The 25,982-nt window shown below is 39.6% G+C and overlaps 1 protein-coding gene across 18 annotated transcripts in view; it reads left to right on the top strand.

Moving 5' to 3' along the window:
- Nucleotides 1–25,115, top strand: part of cacna1aa (calcium voltage-gated channel subunit alpha1 Aa) — a 92,034-nt gene extending 66,919 nt beyond the window's left edge. For 3 of the 18 annotated variants that reach the window (XM_089128596.1, XM_089128595.1, XM_089128605.1), the window contains 10 exons: nt 2,376–2,490; nt 3,905–4,012; nt 5,585–5,688; nt 8,437–8,546; nt 9,150–9,285; nt 13,899–14,012; nt 16,877–16,918; nt 20,366–20,564; nt 20,747–20,994; nt 22,097–25,115. In XM_089128596.1, coding sequence (XP_088984722.1) covers nt 2,376–2,490; nt 3,905–4,012; nt 5,585–5,688; nt 8,437–8,546; nt 9,150–9,285; nt 13,899–14,012; nt 16,877–16,918; nt 20,366–20,564; nt 20,747–20,994; nt 22,097–22,693 — 1,773 coding nt within the window. In that variant the 3' untranslated portion in view covers nt 22,694–25,115. Of the gene's footprint in view, nt 1–2,375; nt 2,491–3,904; nt 4,013–5,584; nt 5,689–8,436; nt 8,547–9,149; nt 9,286–13,898; nt 14,013–16,876; nt 16,919–20,362; nt 20,565–20,746; nt 20,995–22,096 lie in introns of all 18 variants that reach the window. The other 15 variants (XM_089128611.1, XM_039687798.2, XM_089128612.1 and 12 more) reach the window with 13 other exon arrangements.
- The last annotated feature ends 867 nt before the right edge of the window (nt 25,116–25,982 follow it).

The following is a 25,982-nucleotide window of genomic DNA, read 5'->3' as shown; positions in this document are numbered from 1 at the left end:
GGGACCAGCTCTCTGTCTCTCTTTTCGATTACACACAGATAAGCAAACACTCACATACACACATGTAATCATTGGGTAGCATTAAGGCACTATGATGTTTTTAGTCATTTTCATACAATGTAACTCTTTTGCGCACACACACGCACACAAAAATCCTTTTCCCACTGCTCTTTCTTCTGTCAATGCAGTTCTAATCTGTTTCCAGCCCCTCCTCTTTACATTCTGCCAATCATCTGCATGCCCCGCCTCCCAGGCATCTGGCCCCTCCCATATGATACTCTGTTAGCTTTTTCTCTCTTTCTTCTTCTCTTTCTCTGTCTGTCCGCAAGCGTGCACTGACATTTCACCCTTGGTCAGTGAACGATAGCTAAAAAGTGCAGGAAAGGAGATCTGCGCCCTTAGTGAGCCCTCAGCAAGACTGGGATCTCCTTTCACTTACTTTTGCTCTGCCCACCCTTCCCCTTTTGAACTCCCATTTCGTTGTTGGGTAAAATATTATGTTTCACAGAGTGTTCAATGATCTCCACCAACATTGTGGTGGCAGAGCAACAATCTCTGTGTATTCAATCAGACAAGTCACTTCCTGTCTAATGTGGTCTCTGTCACTGCCTAATCTGAGTGGAATGAGGAACAGTGACCAAAACCATTGCATTCACCCTCTTTCTCTGTGTCAAATATTAGGGCCCGTAATAGAGAATCGCCTGTAGAGAATGTGACCAGCCTGTGGTAGAGCTTTCTTTTCTTATGTTTCCTGTAGCTTTATCTAACACATCCTTCTCTTTCGGCCTTGGATTTTCATGTAGTTTTCATGTAGCTCTCCTTAAATTTGGTGTCACTGTCTCTGTCCTGTCTCTTTCATCACTATCATATATCCACCATCCAAACTCCTCCTGTAAAAGCTGTCAGTCCTAAACCAACTTCCTGCTCCGGTACTCCTCTCTGGCAGCCCTCTGCTTTTCTCTTTATCATCTGTAGCATTAAAGTATTACCTTCGCGTAGCAGGTAGCTGAATCCTCACTCTTAGCTCATCCTCTTCACAACAACAACTCACAAAGCCATTCCCTCTTTTGTCTTTTTTTTTTTTTTTTTACTGGAGAATGCTGCTCTAACCTAAACCAATAGCCTGCACCCATCGTTTTTGCATTGAGAGACCAGAGAATCTGGATCAAGCTCTTGTTTTATCTAGTAGCCCATCTATGATTGAGTCTCAATGACAGCAACCACTACTAAACCTAAATGAATGAGCTGAAATGAACCAACTAGATGATGCTTTCAGTGTTGGCTGCTCTGTTGCTTGTCCTGTGATGCATGAAACTGCATGATGCATGCTGGGAAAGAGGGTGGTGGGGGGCGGAGGGTGAGTGTTTCTTCTGGGATGGAGTGGGACGGGGAGACATCGGTTGACATGGGTGATTGCATAGCATAGGGTGTCATGGTATCGGAAGGTTTGAGGTAACATTTAACCCTGTGCAATGCAATTATGACTTTCTGTGTTTGAGTATAATCTTTCCCCAGACCAGTACAGGATGAAGTCTAAATTAAACCACTGACATTTACGTAATGCTGTTTTAATTTATTACTTCATCCTCTGGTCTGAGTTTAACATGTGAACCTGTTCCCGGAAAAGCTCTTTGACTGGCAACTAAAAGTGTTCAAAGATTATATAAAAACAAGATATCCATTGCACAGATACAAATTCGATTTGTAGCATATGTAGCCCCAGTTTCATTGACATCTTGATCAGTGGTTTTTGACTGGTATTGCTTCAGGACCCAAATTTTACATCAAAGGGCAACCCAGATACAAAACATGTCCTTAAAATCAAACATCAGCTTCGACACATTGATTTAGTATGATTTGTTTTAACCTTATGTTCATGATTTTTGACAGTGAGCGAGGTCGTCACACAATCTGCCAATGTTGGCAATATAGAAATAGAATTCCACCAAATTACAAATTAATTTGCAGAAAAATAAAATAGAGTTGGATTCAACAAACTTTGAGGTCAACAATAAAAGAGAGGAGAATTATTTCCTCCTCACTTTTAAAAGTTGGTAAGTTTTATTTGTATTATGTTTTAAGTGTCTGTGATCCAATTTAGGGTCCTGATCAGCCAGTTGAGAACCACTGATCTAGACCACAGAATAATACTTTAGAATAAAATTGTCCTATTTTGTCATGATTGCCACACTAAGACAGCTCTAAATTAATTATAAACTGAGTGTCAAAGGTCACAGAGCTAACCCTGAAAATCCCCCCTCCTTTCTCCTCCCATTCCCTCTCGCACACCAAAAGCACACCCTACCCCGAGGTTCAAAACACACATATTTCAGTGGTCCTATCTCTTTTAACTGTCCCTGATTGGCTCTTCACAGAGATTGTTGCGGATGGATCTGCCAGTTGCCGATGACAACACAGTTCACTTTAATTCTACCCTTATGGCCTTAATCCGAACTGCTCTGGACATCAAGATCGCCAAGGGTGGGGAAGGTTTGCCACCCCTTTTTTCTTCCTTCCCTCATTCATTCCTCTTTATATCTTTCCTATGTTAAGTAGCTGTAGACTTTTCCTCTGTTTGTGCCTAAATCTGTCTGGTTAATGTATGATTTATATATTTGCCTATAGCGGTTTAATTACAGTGGGGTTCAAAATCTGAGATTCAAATTTAATTTAAACCTGTAGCAAAATATTAATAACAAATCATAACTTGTTATAATTGATTATGAAAATGTGGATCAGTTTATCAGATTTTCTTGATGTTGCTACAATAACATTACAACCAATTACTCATTTCATCCCGTGAACACTCAACATTGGTTATTACTTGATTAATAAAAATGTACATTTCCGGTGCATGGGAAATGTCTCTCTTACTAAGTACTACTAAGAGCAAGTAGTCAAGATCTATGATTAGTGACCCCCGATATAAACATTCCACATGGGGCCCGGTTTTAAAAAAAATAGCTGTTTTAGTGTCCCAAATCACTGAATCCGTCTGGACAAAAAGTGTCTCCATGTGGACAGGGCCTAAGAGAGAGCTAAATTTGATGATCAGGGATTTTAAAGCGTGAAAATGTCACACCCTCTGGAGGTGTGTGAGCCAATACGAAGTTGTCTCCAATAGAGAGTTTTTACGACCCATTGTGTTCTAGCAGGCCATTTGAATGTGTAATTTCATTCTGTGTTTTAGAAAAGAATCTTTAAGATTCTTGTAATACTAATGCGTCATAAAGTTAGCAAAATGTAATGTAAATTAACATATGGGGGACGAAGATTGGAGTTTATAGAGACCAAACATGCCACACATATTATTTTGGTTAACCATAGTATGCAAAGTCTGAAACAGTAACCCAGTAGACTTTACGAGCAAACAAATGCCAAACAACAAAAAGGAGAATCATGAGATGGGAAAATTAGATACATGTTAATACATTTCTCAAGTGGATATATATAGAATAAATAGGATTAACAGGGTTAATTTCTCCTTTTCAGCAAGATTTAAGTGAGAGTCACATCTCTCTTCATTTGGGGTCATAAAACTTATCAGTTTCAATGTGTCCTGTAACAGGACACTGGGTTCTTCCAGTGTGTTAGCTTCATTTGGGATGTTAGGTTTTGGGGGAAGTTTATAGACCTTTGTTAGGAGAGTCAGTTTGCTGAATTATTCATTAAAATAATGGATAATTTGTGTGTCTGATTGGTCCAGACCCTACAAACCTTAAACATATCTGGTGAAAAAATCCAAAGAAAAAGAGGCTTTGAAACATAGGAACCCCACTGACTCTGAAAATACTGAAAATATTATTTGTAAGATTTTACCATAATATAAATTGTGTGTGCTTGTGAAAATTTGTTTGCATATGTGTGTATGTGTTGTGTTGTGTACCTGTTGCTGTGTAAATAGGAGGTGTAGATAAACACCAGATGGATGCTGAACTAAGGAAGGAGATGATGGCGATATGGCCTAATCTCTCTCAGAAGACTCTGGACCTTCTGGTGACGCCACACAAGTGTAAGTTACCCAGGAGGTTGGTGTGTCCACAGCGTTTCTCTTTTACCACCTGAGGACAGCTTCTCTCAGTCAGCCCACTCACTGCTCAGCACCCCCTGATGGTCCAGGCCTGCACCCTTAGTTTAGAGTCATTTTAGGACTTTATAGATATAGATCACATACTTTTAGATGGCAGAATGTATGTTGTACGCAAATCGGATAATGGCGCAAACATATAAATAGATGAAATGAACCAAGGCAATATAAATATTCCCTTATATATATATATATATATTTTTTGCGAATAGTCAAACTTGTAGCCTTTCAAAATCTACACCATGTGGTAACGTACTCAAACACTGACTAGAAAGTTTTGTCCTTGTCCAGTGTCTGTACTATTTCTCTACAGAAGTTAACTTATGAGCGATACAAATTATTTTGCACTCATTTAGTTTTGGTTATCTGGCAAAGTATATTGTTGTTGGTCCACCTTGTACCTTTTACATAGCCTGGATGCCAGCCAAAACCCCGCCCACAACATTTTTTGGTCGGAAAGTTCGGTCTGGACTTGATGCGTTTAGGAGTAATTATGATCGTTTCAGAAATCATCTCCACTTCCGCTATGGAGAAAAACTGCAACTTAACACAGAATCATATTGAGTGTATATTCAAGTTCTACAAAAAAACAGTAATAACAGCCTTACTTGTAAGTTCTAGCTCACTATGCCTGAGATCAGGGGGTGCCTTACTATAGATGAACCCTCTATAGATGTCTTTTCACTACAGGGGTTATGAGATTCCTGACAAGATGTACATAAAACAGTATTAAAAAAATGTTATTGCACCACTAATATGCAACCAATAAGATGTATGTGCAAGCTTGCCGGTAAGACATGCTAAATGCTTACTATCTTATGAGACTTGCTTAAAACTAGGTAGCCTAATGCTTGCTAGATGCTCCAAAAAAGCATGAAATAATGAGGTGGCGTTGCTGTCACACAATAAAGCTGTTGGCCAAATTATAATGCTAGTAATATAAAAGTACGTTTCAGATGACTTTTGCAGCCAGCATGCAATAATTTAGCACAATTTTGTTTGATGCTAATTTTATCTTCATTGTTCTATGCAGATCCTATACAGAGGTGGTGATCTACTAATTCCACTAAGCATGGCATGTAAACCTAGTCTGAAGTTACTCTTAGTAACTTCTTCATCTGGACTCGGTTCCATAAAGTGGCAAAGACCATTTATTGGGAGACCGTTTTACCTTGTTTACTGTATCTAGGAGTTATGCTGTAGTTTGATGTCAGTTCTTGCAATACTTTGACACTTAAAACAGTAGAAACAGTAAGAGTATTTAAAATACTGACCATAAAAATGGAGTGCATAAAAAGCCCAGTTTAGTCATTTTAATCAGTCTGCTTGTGAAAAGACCATTGGCTCTGTGTGTGTCAATTTGACACTCTTTGTTTGTGCATGTGAGTTTGTGCATCTGCGTTTGTCGTGTGCATGTCCCGTCCTCACTCCCATCCACCTTGCTCAGGGTCCATCTCACCTTGTCTAATCGTACAGGGTAACTTGTCCATTTCTCAGCAGCGACAGACCTGACAGTGGGAAAAATCTACGCTGCCATGATGATCATGGAGTACTATCGGCAAAGTAAAGCCAAACGGACACAAGCTCTCCACGATGAGCAGGTATGCCATCTTCTTCTCACCCTGCAGTCAAAACCTCAATCCACGTTGAGCTGTGACAAGCAGTCCTTAACTAATTAGTCCTTTTCACTAAACTCTTTGGATGGGTCTATATTTTGGAAAAAAAAAAACATTCTAAGTATGTAACAATTGAGATCTGCAGCCAAAACTCTCACCTTCAAATGGAGAACCAGAAGCCTGGTTAAAACCAGACCTTTCACTGAGTTATGCTCTGGCAAAGTTTCTGATTGGTGCCGCGATTTCGGCGGATTAGAAATGGGTTTGAATGAGCTCTTTGCCAGACTAACTTCTAGAGCAAATCTAAATTTGCCAGAAGTTGTCTGAGTTTTCCCAGGCTATAGAACCAGTGAAAATGTGCTGGATTCTTCCCGCTTGCCACAGTTCATGTGGAATATAAGAATAAACTTTTCTTCTCTATCAAATTTGACAATGTACTTACCCTCTCTTTCTAATTTCGTGAATGTGAGTGAAAACTTTCTTGGTACTTACTCAGTTGTTTAATAGATTTACCTGGTTTCTTTGCTTGGACCTTCATCATGAATATTTTTATCCAAACTGTTGATCGTGATGTCAGCTCAACATTTTACTGTTACTAAGAACAATCGTTTAATATTAAAGCACTACATTAACAAGTGCATCTCTGCCACAAAATATATATGGAACAAAAGATGAAGTGTTTAATTTCTGCACCACTAATGTCACCAAATGACCTGACCTGCCCCAAACACAATTTAGTAGTCTTTAATCAAAATCATCACTCCCCTCAAGAAACCTGTCACTCACATGAGATCACAGCAATTAGCAAATTCGCAACAATCCAATCAATTCCACATTGACAAAATAATGACCCTTAAAAGGTGTTATAATTTGGAAAGTATTGCATTGCATATTTGATCTCTTCCACATAAACTTTTAGATTGATAATCCATTGATCCATCCAATTTACTGACTGACATAGATAATTCCTCATTTTAAGTCACTTGCAGTGGGTGGTTTATTATTTCAATATATCTAATGTGTTATTTTTTTTAGAATATCTTAATTATGTCAATTCATTCTTCCAACTGAATAACAATAATGTGTGTCTTTCTATTATTGATACCATGATTTTGTTTGCTGAAGGAGTGTACAAAATCATTGTTTAGGTTTTTTTTTTTATTATTTTAGCAAACACAACACTTTTTGGCTTATGTGAAGATTGGTTATGAATATTAGACTAAATATTAAAGTTTAATGCAACATGGGCCTGATCTATATGATGTATAACACTATATCCACATGAAAGTTGACCATAGTTTCAAAAACACGGCGATGGCCTGTATACAATCCTGGTGGTAACCCATGATGTTTCTTGTGGATGTAGCAGTTTTTGCAGATACCATTGAGCTTGCTAAGCTTTTCCTCATTCAGCTTATATCCTAACTCATCCATTAGATATAGTTAAGTAAAATGTGCATGTTGTTCACAGATGATTTACATTTATTTTATCAGCTCTCATTCAGCTGTTACTTCCTCTCATGAGATTTTAATATGAAACCTGCCTTTACATTCTACATGCATTTTGTGTTTCGCGCTGGATTGGTTGATTTTTTTTTTTTTTTTTTTTAAATCTCAAGGTGTCATTTTTGGCCAGTGGTACCAATGATTTGCTTTATGGGTCAAATACACAATTAAAAGTGCCTTTAAAGATTATGCAACAGTTTTACCACCTCTGGACACGCGTAAATGTGTCTTTACATTGACTTAACATTGAAATCAGTCACGCCAAATGCTCAAGAGGGAGCAAGTAATCGAACAACCTTTGCTTTAGCCTCAATTGAGTGTAACACCGTATGTATTACTTCAGCCATTCTCAGTGGTGTGACTGGGATACTAACTCTGCTTGTCATCACGTTAACACGTTTTTTCTATCAAGATAATCTTTAGAAGGTAATCCAAAATGTATACATTTTGAGGCCTATATAAAGTTTAAAAAAAGGTTATAACTTTGTTAACCGCAGACCTTATTTCAGGTGATTTAGCAAAAACCTATTCAAAATACCCATAGACTTTAGGGCAAGGGAACCGGAAGTGCTAAAATGCCAACTCACTTCTGCGTTTTGACCGACAAAGTGACGTTATAACTTCGGCACTCTATTCCCGCTTCAGTAATATGCCGAATAAGCTCCACTGTCCATACATTGGGATACATTGACCATCCACAGGGATACATTGACCAGAAAGGGGGGAATCCCATGCATCCCCCCTGGCAAATCACACCCTGTATATACTGTATACATATTAATTTTATATATATATATATATATATATATATATATATATATATATATATATATATATATATATATATTGTACACTTGTAAATAAGTTATTTCGTAGCTAACAAACAACCCAATTTTGATATTATGGGGTCTGCTGAATGACACCAAGATTTATCACCACTGTTTAGTTGGTTGCAGCCAGTTGGTTGGGTGCAGACACTTTTCATTTACTGGGACAATGAAAGTAAATTATTTTTTCAGCATGGTACCATCAACATCGTTTAGGCAGTACAACTCACAGGATAAATCCATTTACCCATTATGCTCCTGGAATGCCTCCTCACTTGACCGCTGCTGGATCCCCTCCCCATTCGCACATGGGATGCTTTGCATCCCATGTTTTTCCCCAACCCCATTTTCCCATCAGCTTGCCTGATACCAGCTGTAGGCCATGTTGTATCTTACACAGAATCGAACGCCATTAATGTTTCAGCGTGTGGAGCCGCCGTCTCCAAGCCAGGATGTGGGGCAGGGACTCACTGGCCTTCCTGAAACTCAACCGCACCCAGCAAATCATCTGTGAGTAGCACCCTCTCCATTTCCTTCCCAGTCTCTCTCCGTTAGTATTACAGTTTATAGTGTCAATTTCAGTGTTAACAAATTACTGACAGAAATATTAACGAAGGGTTTTTCTTTTATTATTTTGTCAATGACGACGAAGCAGAGACAAAAACAATTACATTCATGTGTACACCATGACAATAATTTAATTACTTTAATTATTAAGTGGGGGGAGAATTATAGTAGAGTTATCAATCATTTTTGAAGGGGAAAAATCCAGAAAGAATATAAGTGAAATAATTTCAATGAACCTAATCCCAGCCAGCAATGACAAATATTCATTCTAGTTTAAGTAAAATGTATTTAAATTAATAAATATGTCATGATGACATATTGAATTCAAACGTTCTTTTCACCAAAAGATAAAAACTATGCTGGCCTCTTTTCATTCTCTTCTTTTTTTATAATCCATGACCAATAAAACAAAAACAACAAATGTTAATAAAGATTATCTTCCCTCTCCTTGACTCTAATGGACACAATGAGTATCAAACCAGAGCCTTGAGGCCTTCAAGAAGTGTAGAGAGCTTGTAAACTGACTAAATTTGGGTGTGTTGTTAGGCCTGTTGATGAAAGGATACCGGAGAGCCAATCATGGGTGACGGCGAGAGCTCAAGAGATGTCTCAGAAAGCAGGCAGCTGGAGTCCTGAAGGCCAACACCCAGAAGACACAGCAGATAACCACAGACAATCTCAGGTACACAGAGCCTACCCCATCTCATTTACAATTTACTGTTGGGGTATTCATATAAATGCTTGAAATTATGATACAAAAAAAGTGCATCACAGCATTCTTAACATTACAAATTATAAATACAAGTAAAATTATCCCCACACACTAATGAAATAGTGGCTCTCACATTTAGAAAACTATTATTTTATCTCATACAGTAGTTATGGATTCTACAGCAGAATGCTCACTCACTCACTCACAGCATGATACAGGACGTTCATGTAGTGTCACTCCATTGGACATCAGTTGATCGATAATATATTCTCTGTCTATATAAGATAGCATATCAGATATTCAGTCTTTTGTGGGGGGTATTTATTTGAGTGTTTTTTTTTTGTTTTTTTTTTTTTCCATAACCATGAATGACTTGTCTGTCTATGCCTCATTCATGTGCATCTCACTGGCAGAGAGCAACTGTAAAGAAGGACTTGCTTTTTATGTTCGGGGTAACAGCGAATCAGCACCTTTTGTTTTGGCATCACAAAGAGGACACCTGTTTACGCTGACTGATGACTTTTGTTTTTGAGTAGGGAGAGTGACCCGGAAGCATATTGTAGATATTTCTGAAGTGCATAATTGTCGTCACTGTCGGTGCATGTGTGCATTCAGAGACATAAACATATATACTGTTCATATCATCTGCTGGCTGTCAATAAATCCATTGAAGAGCATTAGAGCATTTGATTGCATTCTTACCAATGCACCAGAGAGTTCGCTTATTCGCAACTAGCTACAGTTACAGTCCTAGCTATCAAGTCTCTATTACAAATTGATCCTTCGAGCCGGATAGTGTGACTACTGTGTGTGAGGATGTTCCCATATGGTAGAGGCAACGCCACTTCCTGATACTCGCCCGAGACATCAGACACGTCCGCCAACCTGGCTTGCTGACTATGAAGTCTCCCTGCCTGTTGTGGAGAGACACCCCCAGGCTGGAGAACTCTCCCCACAGCCCCTCTGTCAGATGCAGGATCCCTATTACAGTTGTGAGAGGATTGACCAGAGGTTAACGAGCACTTCCCAGCTCTTTGATCAGTGGAACCATACTGGTGCTCGCTCTAAGTACCCCAGAGAGTCAGTGTTCGAGACCCCATTATCAGAACATTATCAGAACATTTCTCGAGACCCCATTATCAGATCACCCTAGACCCACTGTCTCACAGAGTCAACCCAACCTGAAATATTAGATGAGCTGCAAAAGATCAGGGAGGATAACCAGAGGCTTCATCTCATCGTAATGGATATGCAAACACAGCTTAATTCAAGGAGAGGCCCAGATCCATCACACCACACTGCCCTTTCCCCCGCAGAGTACAGCTTGCACGCTCAGCCAGCAGTGCTCACTGCGGCCACTTGCCCATCAAGACCCACATCTCAGGTTGCGGTCCATAATACATTAGCACCTGTGCAGGTACCCAGTAAAGTAGAAGTGGACGATGAAGACTAATCCCCCAATGGAGCGGGTTAAGATGTTCTGACCGCAGTGGTGCAGGACAAAGCTCTGAGGACATCAGAAGTTACAGGGACGGATGGTAGCTGTGCAAAGTACACTGGCACAGTAACTTCATTTTGATGTGCAGCTAAACAAAGGCAGAGTATCACGACTCAATATGAGTGTCGCAGTGACTTGCTGGACACAGAAGCCATTCATCCCATAGTTCTGGACCCAGCTCACCAGGTGACTAAACTCATCATCACTCATCAAGTTGCTGACCGAGACCTCCGTCATCCAGGCTCAGAGCGGCTCTTTGTTGAAATGCGCAGACAGTACTGGATCCTTCGTGGAAAAGAAGCTGTGAAGCAGCACCAGCAGTCCTGTCATGATTGTTGGAGATGGAGAGCTAAGCCTGCAGTGCCATAAATGGCAGACTTACATCTTGCCCGCCTGCAATTGATGAAACCACCTTTTTTATCTACAGAAACGGATTGTTTCGGGCCCTTCATGGTCAAAATCAGATGGCATAAAGAGAACCATTGGGGTATAGCATTTAAGTGCCTTACTACCTGAGTTGTTTACATAGATGGCCTAACTAGTCTAGACCAGGGTTCCTTCTTGATGGCCCTTTCCAGATTCATCTCATGCAGGGGTAAACCAGCGGAGCTTCTATCGGATCAGGGCACAAATTACAGAGGAGCTGAGAGGGAAATCCACGAGTCCTTCAAGGCACTCCACCCTACTCTACAGGCAGAACTGGCCAAACATCAGATCAAGTTCAGATTCAACCCTCCAAGTGCACCTCACTTTGGTGGTGCATGGGAGAGGGAAATTAAATCTATCAAAGCTGCCCTGTTACAATCCAGATGCAGACTGTGACAGAAGAAGTCCTGCGCACAGTCCTGATCGAGATAGAGAGCATCCTAAACTCTAAGCCCTTGGGATATGTATCCAGTGACGTCGCGGACCCTGACCCAGTAACCCACAATCTGATTGTGATGGGGTGGCCCGACCCATTTCTGCCCCAGGTGTTGTATCCGGAGTCCAAGCTGTTGAGCCGCCGCCGTTGGAGGCACGTGCAGGTCCTTGCCAACCAATTCTGGAGAACATTTATTCCTGCCCTGCAGACGTGCACCAAGTGGCAGAAAGAAGTGTCCTTACTACAACCTGGTGATGTCACCATGATCGTCAACCCACAGCTCCCGAGGGCGCTCTAGCCTAATGGCCACATCACAAAGATTATCCCAGGTGCAGATGGGAGAATAAGGACAGCGGAGATGCAGGTGAATGACAGGAACTACCAGTCCTTCTATGGGACAGCAAATTTGACTGTGCAAATTTGGGCGGCTGTAAAAGACTTGCTATTTATGGTCGGGGTAACAGGGATCAGCCAATCAGCGCCTTTTGTTCACCTCTTTGTGCTGATTGATAAGTTTAGTTTTTGAGTTAGTAGTGAGAGTGGCCCGAAGCATATCGTAGATATTTCTGAAGTGTATAGTTATCGTCTGTGTCGCTATCTGTGCATGTGTGCGTTCAGAGACATAAACACATATACTGTACACTCACAAAGACAGTCATAATTCCATTAAAGATCATTAGAACATTCGATTGCCTTCTTACCGATGCACCAAAGTTGTCACTTATTCCCAACTAGCTACAGTTACAGTTCTAGCTATCAAGTCTCCATGACAGCAACAAAGTACCTTACTTGTTGCTGAGTAAAAACTGAATTCAGGATCTTAGACACTGCCTTATTCTCTTTTATATTTCTCCTCAGTCTGTGTGTCCATATGTTATCATTTATTTTCTTTTATTACTCTCACGTGTCTGCTTTGTACGGTGAAGCTCATGTCATGGAATATATGCATTAATATTCAGCTGTCTGGGAAGGATGTTTAAGCCCTTCTGCAGTTCTGAGTGCCATTGTTCTGTCAGGAGTTGAGACACTTCTGCCCAGTTAAACTATTTATTAAATTCTTGACTGGAACAGCAGGTGTTTTTATCCTAATCTCGTCAACGGGGAAGGCAACATACGTGATTCAGAAGAAGGAAGTAACAGAAGCTACAGAACAAAGTCCCCAAATTGCTTGGAAAATGGAGATGAAAGTGAGAAACAGTGAGAGAATAATTCAGTGAGTGAACACGAAACATGAAAACCGGACAATTTAAAAATAGCCTAATTTAATCACCCTGATATTGATCGAAACCCATATTACACTTTTTTATGTTTTCTATGGAGCATAAAGTGTGAGTTTGATGACTGAATGAGGACATTTCAATCCCCAATCCAAAAAAGAGGATACACACATGGTCCATAAAACTAGTGCACTGTAATCTTCTGAAGCCATATGGTAGTTTAGTGACAGATTTTTTTCAGTAAATAGAGACTTAAATTTCAATGTTAATGAGAGAAGCAGCAATGACTGATTTGTATTTTAATCGTTTAAGTCAGTTCTTGTAAATTAATGTAAATAAGTTCCGTTCACTCCGTGAACAATAAGAAAAATCGGTAAATAACAATATATTTTAAAAGATATTCTTCCAGATAATTTTGAATTATAGTGCATACATCATATGGATCATTATTGATTTCTTTTCCTTTTAAAGCTTGAAAACTCCAGTCCCCATTTATTGTAACTGCACCGAGCCAGTGCAAATTCTCCCAAATCAACCTTTTGTGTTCCACAGAAGAATTTCATTTATATAGTTTGGAGCAACAATTTGAGCAAAATTATGACTAACCCTTTAACAAAAGTGCATATGTATGTGTGAGTCAACAAAAGGGATGTGTGTCCATATATTTGAAGTTGACCCCCCTATATCCTGTTTTGAAATTGTTTGTGAGAGAGATTACCAACATCTCCTTCTCTGGATAATCTTATCATTGAATCCCTGCATGTACTTGGCCAGATAACAGTATCAAATCACTTTATGCAAACCCAACAGCAGTGGTGTGTAGAACAGAGGCTGGGGCAGGACTGTCCTGCTACTCTTGCATCTCCACACAGGGTGAAGGGAGAGATGAAGGTGGAGATGTTATCCTTCCATCCATTGTGCTTAGGCCTGTCTCTCAGGCTCCTGGCACTCCGCTCTTGCCTGCTGTCACTGGGCAGTCATGCATGGTCTCCCTCTGTTTCTGCAGACAGTAGAGATGAGAGAGATGGGGCGGGACGGTTACTCGGACACTGAGCACTATCTGCCGATGGAAGGCCATGGCAGGGCTGCTTCCATGCCTCGACTCCCAGCAGACAACCAAGTGAGCGCCTCATCCTGTCATTCCTTTGTGTTTCCCCACTTCCTTTTCCTCTACCCCATTTTCACATCTGTCTTTCCTTTCCTGGCCCTCCAAACAACTCACTGTCCATTGCTGCCTTTGCATTGAACAAATGTATCCATTGACCAGATAAAGCAAAGAGAACCCATTATAGTGACTGCAATGGATTGATATCGTGTACACGCAAGTATGAGGGTGAATTAGACAAACAAGTGAATTATGTCAAGTCACTAATTGCTAACCACTCTAAATGGCTGAAAGATGTATAAAATCAAGTATAGTGTCATGCAGTCTCTGGAGTGGAAGACTAGAAGTTGGTATAGCAGCCAGTGGTGAGCAGTGTTTTGTCAAAAGTGCACCTGGTGCAGAAACTTTGCATGGGCTTATAATAAGCGAGACACTCGCGTTCGCTCTAGACAGTGTTAGCAGCTCAGTTGCTTTCTCTCATGACACATTGCAACACAGCTAAAATATTCCTTATATGTTTGACCTGTTATTGAAAGTAGGCTACATTTACCTGTTAATGCCTTCACATGCACCTGTAAAAGCTGTTGAGTTGTGTTTGAGTTGAGTCAGGTGTGACTTTGTAAAATATGCTTTTGTAATTCCGCTTGGTTGGCACTAATGTCGAGTGGTAAACCAATGAGAATGCGGGTCAATGATGACGATACATAACAACAGAGCTTAGGCGCCAAAGCTGTTCTAGATCCGCTTACCCGAAACACTACGTAACTGGCAGGTTTGAAGAAAATTTTCAATGTTCGTCAAATAAATAAATGACAGAGAGTTACATACGTATTGCCAACATTTCATCATGTAAGCTTTATGATACACCTCAAAAAAGGAAATTTATAGTAGTTTATATTGTTAATGTTAGTTGTTAGGTCCACAAATGGCTTGGGTAGGCAGAGCATTGGCAGCTTTTGTGGACCTCGATAGCATCCATAATAGCAGCATATATTACATTTCCATTAGAGACATATATTTAGCTGCCCAAATACTTTGTGTCATGTTGTGTATCAATCTTCATAACAGATAAAATTCTAAAGAAAATGTTGTGAATTAATAGGAAAACATGTACAGATCCATGATCTTTATCCGCATACCTGTCATAAATATGCATTTTAAGTATTTGTAATTATCAAAATATGCGTTTGATGTGATGTATTCAAGGATACATCTTTTTTGCATTCAAACACTATAAATGATATCTAGCATATTACAACGTGCACCCTCATTACTTGATGATGCATATTTGATGCAGGTAGAATTTGTAAGTATATGTTTTTCTTTTATTTGCTTTTTTCCTTATCATATATCTCACCACTGGCGTTCGAGTAGCCGCCTCCTCGTTCATACAGACCCAAATATACATGTCCTTGCCACAAAAAAACAGTTTTATACAAAAAGCACAGTCACACAAATAGGACATCTGAATGTTCTGAGATCATAAAACACAATACCCTGATGACATAAGGCATTCTCTGGGATTTTGTAGCAAGTGCAACTTTTGCTATCTTTGTTGCTGTGGGAACTGAGAAGCTGAGAGTATTAACTGAATTAATCATCTTATGCTGTCTCATTGAGTTTTCTTTGAAGATATCTTTTCTCTTTAAATTCTTATTTTCCTTTTTTTTTTGGTTTAGCTAACCCAGACTTCCTTCCTCAGTAAAGAAAATATTACTTTATATAAGTGCTAAAGTGTTGTTGTGTATATATATAACCTGTTTTACCCAAGTTTGAACTGCATTTCATTCAGGGTCCTAAAGCTCAGTGAAATTTGATGCTGAAGCAAACAGTGACTTGGGAGTTGGTACTGGGATGTGGATTTGTGTGAGCATGTGTGTGTGTGTTTATATCTCCCAAGTTTATGTATGTACACTGCCGTTCAAAAGGTAGGGGTCACTATAGATTATTAAAGGAATTAATTATTAGATTATTGGATTATATTGATCAAAAGTGACAGTAAAGATATTTGCTTAATGTTAAACCACAAAAAAATATTTAGCAGCACAACTGTCAATCATCAGGACTGATTTCTGAAGGATCATGTGACACTGAAGACTGGAGTAATGATGCTGAAAATACAGATTTCACAGGAATTAATTACATTGTACAATATATTCAAAAAGAAAACAAACTATTTCTTTTAAATTGTAATAATATTTCACAATATTACTGTTTTGCTCTAATTTAAGTTTCAAATAAAAGCAGGCTTAGAGCATAAGAGTCTTCATAAAAAAAAAAATTAAAAAAAAAAAATCTAATCGACCCCAAACTTTTGAACAATACATTGAGTAATTTACATACATTTCAGAAACCAAGTACAATAGTTGTTGGTGTGGTCTCATGCTATACGTACTGTATATGTGTGCAGTGTTGTAGTAGAATACCTCTCTATGGCCACCGTGTCTTGTGATGATCACTGTAATGTTCCTCACCGTATCATTCTGTGTGGTGTACTGTGATGTGCCTTTAACACTGCCTCTGGCCCTCAGTTTGTGTGCTGCTGTGGTAAGTGTCTTTTTCCGTCTCCACTGCTTCTGTGTCTAACCAGGTTCTCTGTGTCTTTCTTTTTTCTCTTTATTTATATCTCTCTCTCCTTATTCCCTCCCCTCTTTTGCTCTGTTTTTGGCCTCCCATCCTAATTTACTGCATGAACCCCATCTCCACCTTTTTCTTTTGAGTGCAATCTCTGTTTCTCTCTCCTTTTCTTTCATGCCTGGGGTCACCCACTGTTAATGTGCTTTGTCTTTTGTAAATGCGGCCCTGTGTGCTTCATATGTGTGTATTTGTATGAACATATTTTTGGCGTGTCTTGTGCTTGTATGGAAATGGCTGTATAGCAGCCAAGGAGGAAAGGACGGCACCGGGGAGATAATCTCACTGTATGTGCAACCTCTCTAGTTCATTATTACTTTTTTTTTCTCCATCATCACTCTGTTTGACCCTGTCTGACTCTAACATCTGTCTTTCTGTCTCTCTGGCCAATTCTCTGGAAATCACATCTGTGCCTGAAATATGAGAAAATACTAGAAAAAAACTTCCAATACTGTAACGTTGTTGTTGTTGTTTGATATTTATTTACTTTTTATTTATTTATTAAAAGACCCATTATTTCAGCCATTGTAGGAAACTTAATTCAAAATGTTTGATGAAATAATAGTCAAAATTAACTGAAAAAAAAAAAGAAAATTAAGGAATAATCATACATATGTAAATATATATATATATATATATACTCAGTTGTAATCAAAATTATTCAACCCCCATTGCTTATCAGGTTTAAAGGCAAAATGCACAGACTTTACAGTCAGTAATACAGCTGTTTGCAATGAACAAATCAAATAAAAGTAATTGAAATAGCTCAACACAACAAAAGTTTCAAGTGGTTTCCCCAAATTCAATTGAAAATACAACTTTTGATAACTTCTGCAATCTCAAAATTATTCAACCACTTTATGGCAAGCATCTTTAGTACTTTTGCAATTATGATCTTCTGCAAACGGGATGTATAACCAGACATCAGCTTCTGGCAAGCGTTTCTGGGTATCTTAGCCCATTCCTCATCATGAGCAATGGCCTCCAGTTCAGTATTATTCAGTAACCGCTGCCCTCAAATCCCACCAGATATTTTCTATAGGGTTTCACACTTCACTTAAACACTGCATTTAACCCGGTTAGCGCCAGTTTTTACCCGGGGTTATGAAACCCTGCTCTGGAGCAGTATAAGCACCTCTTTTGCAGTGTTATCTATATATTCTTCTTATACTTTGGGCAGTCACTAAAACAACGTGCAATGTATATAAACAGTTGTTTCTGCGTATGATAGGAAAAATATCAAATGGCAATGGAAAAAGCGACAATTTGAGTGAAGAACATTTTAAAGCTCAAAAAACCCTTGATATTACAGTAAGCATTGTGTAACATGATGTGCAATGCTAGAGCCTTTATGTAAGCAGGTCACGTGCTGTCTTTGTCTACTCAGTAACATTGACAGTGCAAATATGAAAATAAGGAATTTAACCCAGGGTTTAGGAATGTGCAGTGTGAAACTGCAGCTCATGAATACTAAGGATTAACTGTTAACCCTGGGATTGTTAATGGGGGTTGAATAATGAATGTGCATATGTGTGTATATATAGCATCACCACAGACATATTTTTAGATTTGTGTGGAGATAAAATCACACAAAACTCCTTGTCTGCCTCCTCCTAATTTATATCTGCTATCTTTGTGCTTTGCAACACTCATTATGTGCTGTGCTCATGTGCATGTCACATGCATATGTATCCGCAGTCTTTGTGCGTGAGTCTGCAATTATCTGTGCTATGACTGTGAGTGTGTGACTGTGTTGCTGTGCAGAGACGTGCGTTTTGATTTTCAATGTGTCAGTGGGAGAAAAGAGGGACTTTCTAAGGCGTCTTTTATTTTATTTGTTGTTTTATTATTTTCAGGAAAGTTTGGATGTGTTATTGAGTAACACATACATCTATACTGGAATATAGTTGTTGAATGCAACACACTATAAAGCAATAACCACTTGTCCTCAGCAAATAAATAATATAAATGAAAACATCATTTTAAATAAATAAAAAATAAAAAAACCTACAAATATAATGCTACTGTGATGGAAGTGGGTGAGACAAAAAACAATTATACATTTTGTTGCTTTCTAAAATGCAAAAGCGTAAGGTAACATTCCTCTACACTGTTTATGTTTTCAAATATAGAGATATGAAAATTGACTTTGTGCACTCCGCTAGTCTGTATTTGCTCCAGGTTACACATCACAATGGGTGTATGATTTCTATCAAATTTCTATTCGTATCAGATTTCTACAAAAATGAATCAGTAACTGAAAACTCTTGATGGTATGTAATGTTCCATCCACAACTCTAGGTGTCAGTGTTGATGGTGTTTGATAGTGAAGCTGCACCAAAACAGTCCAATTCATGCTTTTTTTGAGATGGAAAGGCTCTAATCAGACTAGAGAAAAGGGTCCAGGGCTTGAGCCACAGCAAACCACCCCACTCTGCACGTCCCTCTTCATGGACCATATATTTGGTGTTACCCCACACACATTCTCTCTCTAAAGCCTGGACAGCCCCCTCTCTTCGCTCTTTGCTGTGTGCATGACTGTGAGTGATGGATAGAGGGGTCTGCTAGAAGAAATGTGCTTCTCTCAAATGTTGTAGTAGAATGTTTTATAACCAATGATGTTTTTGACTTCATAGATTCAGCCCTGGATGCATGCGAGGCACGAACTTTTGCAGCTATCTTTCGGTTTCTCTCTCTTTTTTTTCACATTTTTTCTATCTTTCTCTTCTTCTCGGTCTCTGCGTGATGAATGGTAATTTTGTTTATTTGTTCGCTGGTATCGGCTGATTATGTTCATCAGGTCATACAAAATAAAATCACACCAACTCCCAGACCTGCAGAAATAAACACAAGTTTGAAGTCATCATGTTTTCCATTTACATCTGGTATTAAGATATGTTTGGGTAGATACGATCACAAATGGTCTGCACTATCTACAGACGAAAGCAGGGTGCTTCTCTTGTCTTTCAGTAAAAATATCTTAAAATATCCTTAAAACAAGATCAATGTACTTGATACAAAATGACTTGTTGTTTTTGGAGATTTATACATTACTCCAGTCTTCAGTGACACATGATCCTTCAGAAATCATTCTCATATCCTGAATTGTTGCTCAAGAAAAAAATAGTTTTTGTTCTCCAAAAAAAAACCAATTGTGCTCCTTAATACTTTGTGGAAACAGAGATGTTTTTTTCAGGATTCTCTGATGTATAGAAAGTTAAAAAGAACGGCAATTATTTTATTAAACATATTTTGATTCCTTGCTAAATAAAAGTGTGTGTGTGTGTGTGTGTGTGTGTATATATTGGTATTATATATATATATATATATATATATATATAATTTTTTTTTAATTATTATTTTAAAATGATTTTTACTAAAATGATATTACTTTTAAATGATTCTTCAAGTGATGTATATGTTCAAAAAATTGGATATGGTTTCCCTTGTTATCAATATATTATATTATCAAAAGTGGTCACAGTAGAGTCCCATGTCTCAGCTGACCGCTTGTGTCGGGATCACCCGAGACAGATGTTAATACCAGGTGTAAACAAGGCCGTACATTCGCACGACCATCTGCCTGCTGTTACCAAATACTACAGAAATGAAGCTCCCCTCTCTAATCTTCCAGACCCATCTATTTCCAATAAACAGAAAAATCTCTCTTTCTTCGCTCCCTTTTCTTTTCTCTCCCTACCTCTTTCTCTGTCCTGTGCCGACTCGTTCAGCAGACAATCACCGATAACAGTCCTATGAAGCGCTCCGCTTCATCTCTGGGACACGGGCGTCCAGGCCGCTCAATGCGGGGTGAGGACTACGCCATGGAGAGGGTCATCCCAGAAGAGGGTCACAGACATGGGCATCGCCATCGAGACCGCAGTCACCGCGCGTCAGAACGGTCCCTGAGCCGCTACACTGATGCTGACACAGGTCAGAAACGAAAGCATGTATGAAGTGCTGAACTTAAATATACAAGTTTGATAAAAATCATCATTAAAGAAGAAAATTTCAAATGGCATTTAGAGGCATCTGAACTCTTCGTATATTTCTGTGTGTAAGATAATAGGAGAGCTAATACTAGTAGCGTTTTTCTCTCTCTGGCTGTGGCCTAGCAGGTCTTGGTACTGATCTCAGCACCACCACGCAGTCAGGAGACCTGCCATCCAAGGAGAGGGACCGGGGTCGGGCCAAAGACCGCAAGCACCACCATCATCACCATCACCACCACAGTTCTGTAGATAAGGAGCACTACGGACATGAGAGAGAACGAGGGGACTACAGCCACAGACAGTCTAGAGAGGGAGACCGACGCTGGTCCCGCTCACCGAGTGAGGGAAGAGAGTGCCTGACTCACAGACAGGTGGGCGATTTATTCATTATGAACGTGTGCTCTTAATGCGTCTTATCACAGTTGAGCATTTCTGGAGCACTGAAGAAATTTTTTTTTTAAATCTCTTAATCAGTCATTTTCCCTTAACTGTTTTCTGGTTAAAAAAATCTAAGCATGTGAATACTTATGCACATGTGATTTTAATTTTTTCAGGGATTTTTTTTGTTTGTTTTTTAAACGTACAAAGATTTCAAACAAACTTCTTTCATGTTGTCGTCATGGGGTATTGTTCGTAGCATTTTGCACAAAATAATACATTTAATCCATTTGGGAATAAGGCTATAACATTAAAAAATGTGTAAAAGTGAAGTACAGTGAATACTTTCCAGATCAACTGTGTATATATATATATATATATATATATATAGGGTCAAAGCTCAGCAAAATTTGATGCTGAAGCAAACAGTGAAACAGCAAACAAATAGATTCAGAAAGAACTAAATATATAACAAAGTGTTTTGATTTTATTGTTGTTGCTTTTTACTGGAAAGCAAGACAAAAATACTGATTGGGAAAATGATGTAATGATTTTTGCAGAGAAGCCATGTTTCTTGTATTAAAACAGGATGTTTAACTTGAAAGATCCATTTTTTAGGTCTGTTGTTTAGTCGTTTTAAACTGTTTGTTATCTAAATAATATTGTGACAGTATCTTATAGTCACGCCCAAATATTATGTGATCAGTCTAAATTTGAATTTCATTTGAATTGACATTAATTAGCCTAGTTTGTCAAGAACAAACCTGAAGTTCTTTTCACAGCTGCAACAGAATTCAATTCTTTTTGTTTTTTGTTTGTTTTTTCTTCCTTGTGTCCTCTCTTTTCCCTGTGATATGTTGCTTAATTTTGGTCGTTTATTTTAATGGCTGTTTGCATCGGTCGCTTTGCTCTACTGCTTTGCAATGTCTCTCATTCTTGCATTTCTCTCTCTCTCTCTCTCTCTTTTATGACTGCGCTCTTTCCTCTCTTACTGCGGTGTTTGTTTGTGTGTGTGTCACCTCCTACTGTCTTTCTTCTTGTTGTGTGGTTAATTTTGTGGTTCTGTTTTATTTGCCTTGTTCCATTTTCATGTAGGGCAGTAGTTCAGTAAGCGGCAGTCCAGTCCCCTCCACCTCCGGGACCAGCACTCCCCGCCGCGGCCGGCGTCAGCTTCCCCAAACCCCTGCTACGCCCCGGCCCCACGTCACCTATTCTCCCGTGGTCCGTAAGCCCATCGGTGGCACCCCCCCTCCCGGCCAGCAGAACCGACTCCCTACCCCGACCTCGCGTCGGTTCAGTCCGCCTGGCCCCGAGCCCCCGCTTCCCCCTCCCCACCACGGCTCTCCCCGCTCCACCCGTCACGCGCACTGGGGCCCTGGTCCTACGGAGGGTGTGGAGGGCGACGGTTTCTACGACGACCAAGACTACGAGTTCAATCACACCGAGCCTCCATCTTACGAGCAAAGCCCTGTGCAGGGCAACCCCCACCCACATTCCCCCAGGACTTCCCGCCACAGCACCCCCCCTCAGGGCCACCCGCGTCGCATGCCGAACGGGTACCGTTCGTCCTCGCCCTCTCCGCACCACCATGCCCCCACCCACCCTGGAACGCATAAGCCTCCTCATCCCAGAGGGCCCAGGAAGGGCCTTCATGAACCCTACAGTGAGACTGATGAGGATGACTGGTGCTAGCCTCTGGGACGGGGAAGGGCTAGTCCTTCCGCACTTTCCTGGAACGGACTGCCACCACGCAGAGCGTAGGCTCGCGGTAAAACAATACTCTCACTGGATTGGCAGATCTGTCTGAGGAAACACTTGGCAGTGCGCTGAATGTCCACAGGGGAAATCAAGGCATGATTCGTTTCTTTCTATTTCTTGTTTATTTTCCATTTCCTCTGCTGCCGAGTGTTTCCCTGAAAGCGGCAGACCGCCGACAGTGAATATGACGACTAAAGAATATGAAATCCCGTTCCTAGCCTTTTTCTGAAGAATACAAAAAATGTTTTGATAAGGAGGAGGAATGTCTGAACTTTTTTTCCCCCAGGACATTTCATGCAGTCCCTCCGGAAATGAGACGCTACAAACTCTTTAGCACTCGTTTAAAAAAAAAAAAAAAAAAAAAAAAGGTGGATCACTTTTTATTTCACAGAACTTGACTGGAGATTCATTTATTGCAAAAATCAGTCCAGATGCTGGGAAATATTGATGAGTTTTATCATCTATGTTTACTTGAGGGGGAGGCGTTTGCCCGTGCGGGTAAGTTGTGGGTGGGAGATGGAGGTGAACTCACCTGAACTAAAATAGGAAAGCCCACCCTGCAGCACTTCAGCCCCCCAAACGCAAGAAAGAAGAATCACAAACAAACAGACAAAACAGGAGAGAAAAACGAAAAAGCTCCTCACTATTTCTTCTTCTTCGGCTTCGTCTTCTGCTTCTCATTGGAAACACTGGAGTTTGAATCTTCTGTTGCACTGCCCAGCTTTGTTTGAACTCCTAAAAAATAAATCCTTTGGAAATCCTGCATGATTGAAAAAAGAAAACAAGTTAAAAAAAAATACACAGAAACTTTGGATAAAAGGGGGATGGGGGGATACATTTTTTGGCTCGTTTGTCATGTCCGTGACGTTCTTTCTCTCTCCCGTCGACGCCCTCTCTCTCTCTCGCTACTGTCCTGAAGGATAGTGGAGATGAAGCCATTGCTAATGTTCAAACTACTAGTAAATGGGTGACCAGAGAGATGTTGAATGACCAGAGAGATGTGGAGATTGTGAATCAAAAATAAATGGATAGCACAATTACTTTTTAAGCTCGAGACATTTGGTAACATTTTATTTACATTCCTCTATCACTGTATAGATAATTTTCTCACTTGCACAAAAATGCAGATGTAGTAGCACATTAAATACACTAACAGGCAAAGGATGAGTAAACATGCTCTTCCAGTCTTCCAGGGTACTTGCAGAGAGAGAGAGATGGGGGGAGAAGAGAGAGAGAGAGAGAACCTCTCCATCTTTACATATGATTTCATGTTGATAATGACAATGTGTGTATTAAGATGATCACAAAAATAAGTAGTGATGATGGTGATGAAGATAATGATGATGATGATGATGATGCTTTTAATTTCATTTTCTACCCGTTTTTGTATTTGACTGCCTCTCTTTGTATTGCCATACTTGTTTCCATGTGAGTTTTGTGTAGATGGTGTGTGGAGCTCTGTGATAGTGATCCATTACGGGCCTTGACAGAAACCCATGTGACCTTCAGCCGACTTGGACTGTTTCTATGGAAACACTTTCTCAGCCATATCAGTGAGCGTTAATGACAGTTTGAAGCATGCATCTGATCTCTGTAACTGTGAACACTTTTTATCAAGAAGGAAAAAGAAAGTAGAGGAAGAGTTGACTAGTCATCAACCATATTGATATAAACGTCTTAGAAGACGTTTTGATATTAAAAAGAGCGTTTAGATGTTAGTTAACAATACTGAATTAGGTTGGCGTAAAAAACATATATTTTCTAAAAATCTTTACTGTGAAAATCTTCCTTTGAAATGCTGATTTTTATTTATTTTTTTATAATTATTTATTTTATACCTTTTAAACAAGTGGTTTTGAACCAGGGGGCCAGAAGTCAACAATGACTTAGTTTTAATATATTAAAATTGCATAATAAATCGTAGTTAATTAAAACTACCCCCAAGAAGATGCAAAACAAGCAGCTTTGTCATAATTATAGAAGACATACCAGAAATGGGGGGCCTCCAATCAAAAAGCTTGAGAACCATTGCTTTAAACTGTTTTAAGAAAGACATTTAAATGTGTAGGTAAATGTGAGAAGGCGAGCTCCACTACCTCTACTAAATCAGCAGATGGCGCTGTGATCCACATTGTTCGACAGCCAGCGGTTCTGGCTCTGTCAGTCTCACCTTTTTCTGTTCCATGTTTGTCAATGACCTGTACATTGAGAGTCGTAATATGTGTCTGTCACCGATGGTGCACCGTTCTGTGTTCAGGAAATGTAACACAGCCAGTCAAACTGCACAGGAACATGTAACACAGCCAATCAAATTGCATGGGTGAAACAATGACCGGGCCTTTTCTGCCAAAACTTGTCTCTTGTGTCCCACTGATCTTTGTGTCTCTTCGGCCCACATTATCATTGCCATTTCAGTGTTCTTATACGAGGCAGAATCCTCTGTGGAATGACTCCGCATACACAGACAACGCTGCCGGCTATCGAGTCCAACTTTGCAGCATGTGCAAATTAGACGATGTATGTAGCATTTACTAACATATTTTCACACACAGTCCCACGTAAGTGAGTCCTGTATGTAGCACTACTGATGAAATTGTGGCTCTCCTTTAAGACTCTATGTATAAGTGTGTCCACAACTGGTGAGTATTGTCTTTGAGGATGTAAACACAAGATACAGAATCCCAGTTTCATGTCTCCCCTTGCTAGTTGAGCATTGCTAAATTCTGTGGTCTTTGTTTCTTTGAGAACTGCAGTCTTATTACTGAGATTAATCAGTGCCTTATTCAGCATTATTTAGACTGCACGTCTCTTTACACATTTATAGGCTACAGCTGCAGTGAAAAGCAGTCTCTTGATTTATTTTATCCACAACGGGCATTTAGCTTGAGTGACTTGAGTTTTTATATGGAGAGCATCTATATGCAATACGCCGTTTTGAGTTAATGATGTGTCTGTGTATGTTCGTGAGCAATGTGTGACAAAAATCAACACATGAATGATTTTCAGTCATCCTAATTTGCATGCATGATGTTCTCTCATCGTCTTGCTGTGTGTGTGGCTGTGAGGTAAAAGACAAGCGATTGTCTGGACATCGACATTTCTCATTGTCTGTCGTAAGTCATCATTACTAACAATCTAATTTTTGGCAAAACAACTGACACTTTAAAATACAATGCCGATGTGGGAGTCACACTGTAAAAAGAAGAAACTAAAAACGTAAGTT

This window comes from Pimephales promelas, chromosome 3 (genome assembly GCF_988280905.1).
Source record: "Pimephales promelas chromosome 3, fPimPro1.hap1.1, whole genome shotgun sequence".
Taxonomy (NCBI): domain Eukaryota; kingdom Metazoa; phylum Chordata; class Actinopteri; order Cypriniformes; family Leuciscidae; genus Pimephales; species Pimephales promelas.
Note: the sequence above shows the minus strand (reverse complement) of the source record. Positions and strands in the feature narration are given on the sequence as shown.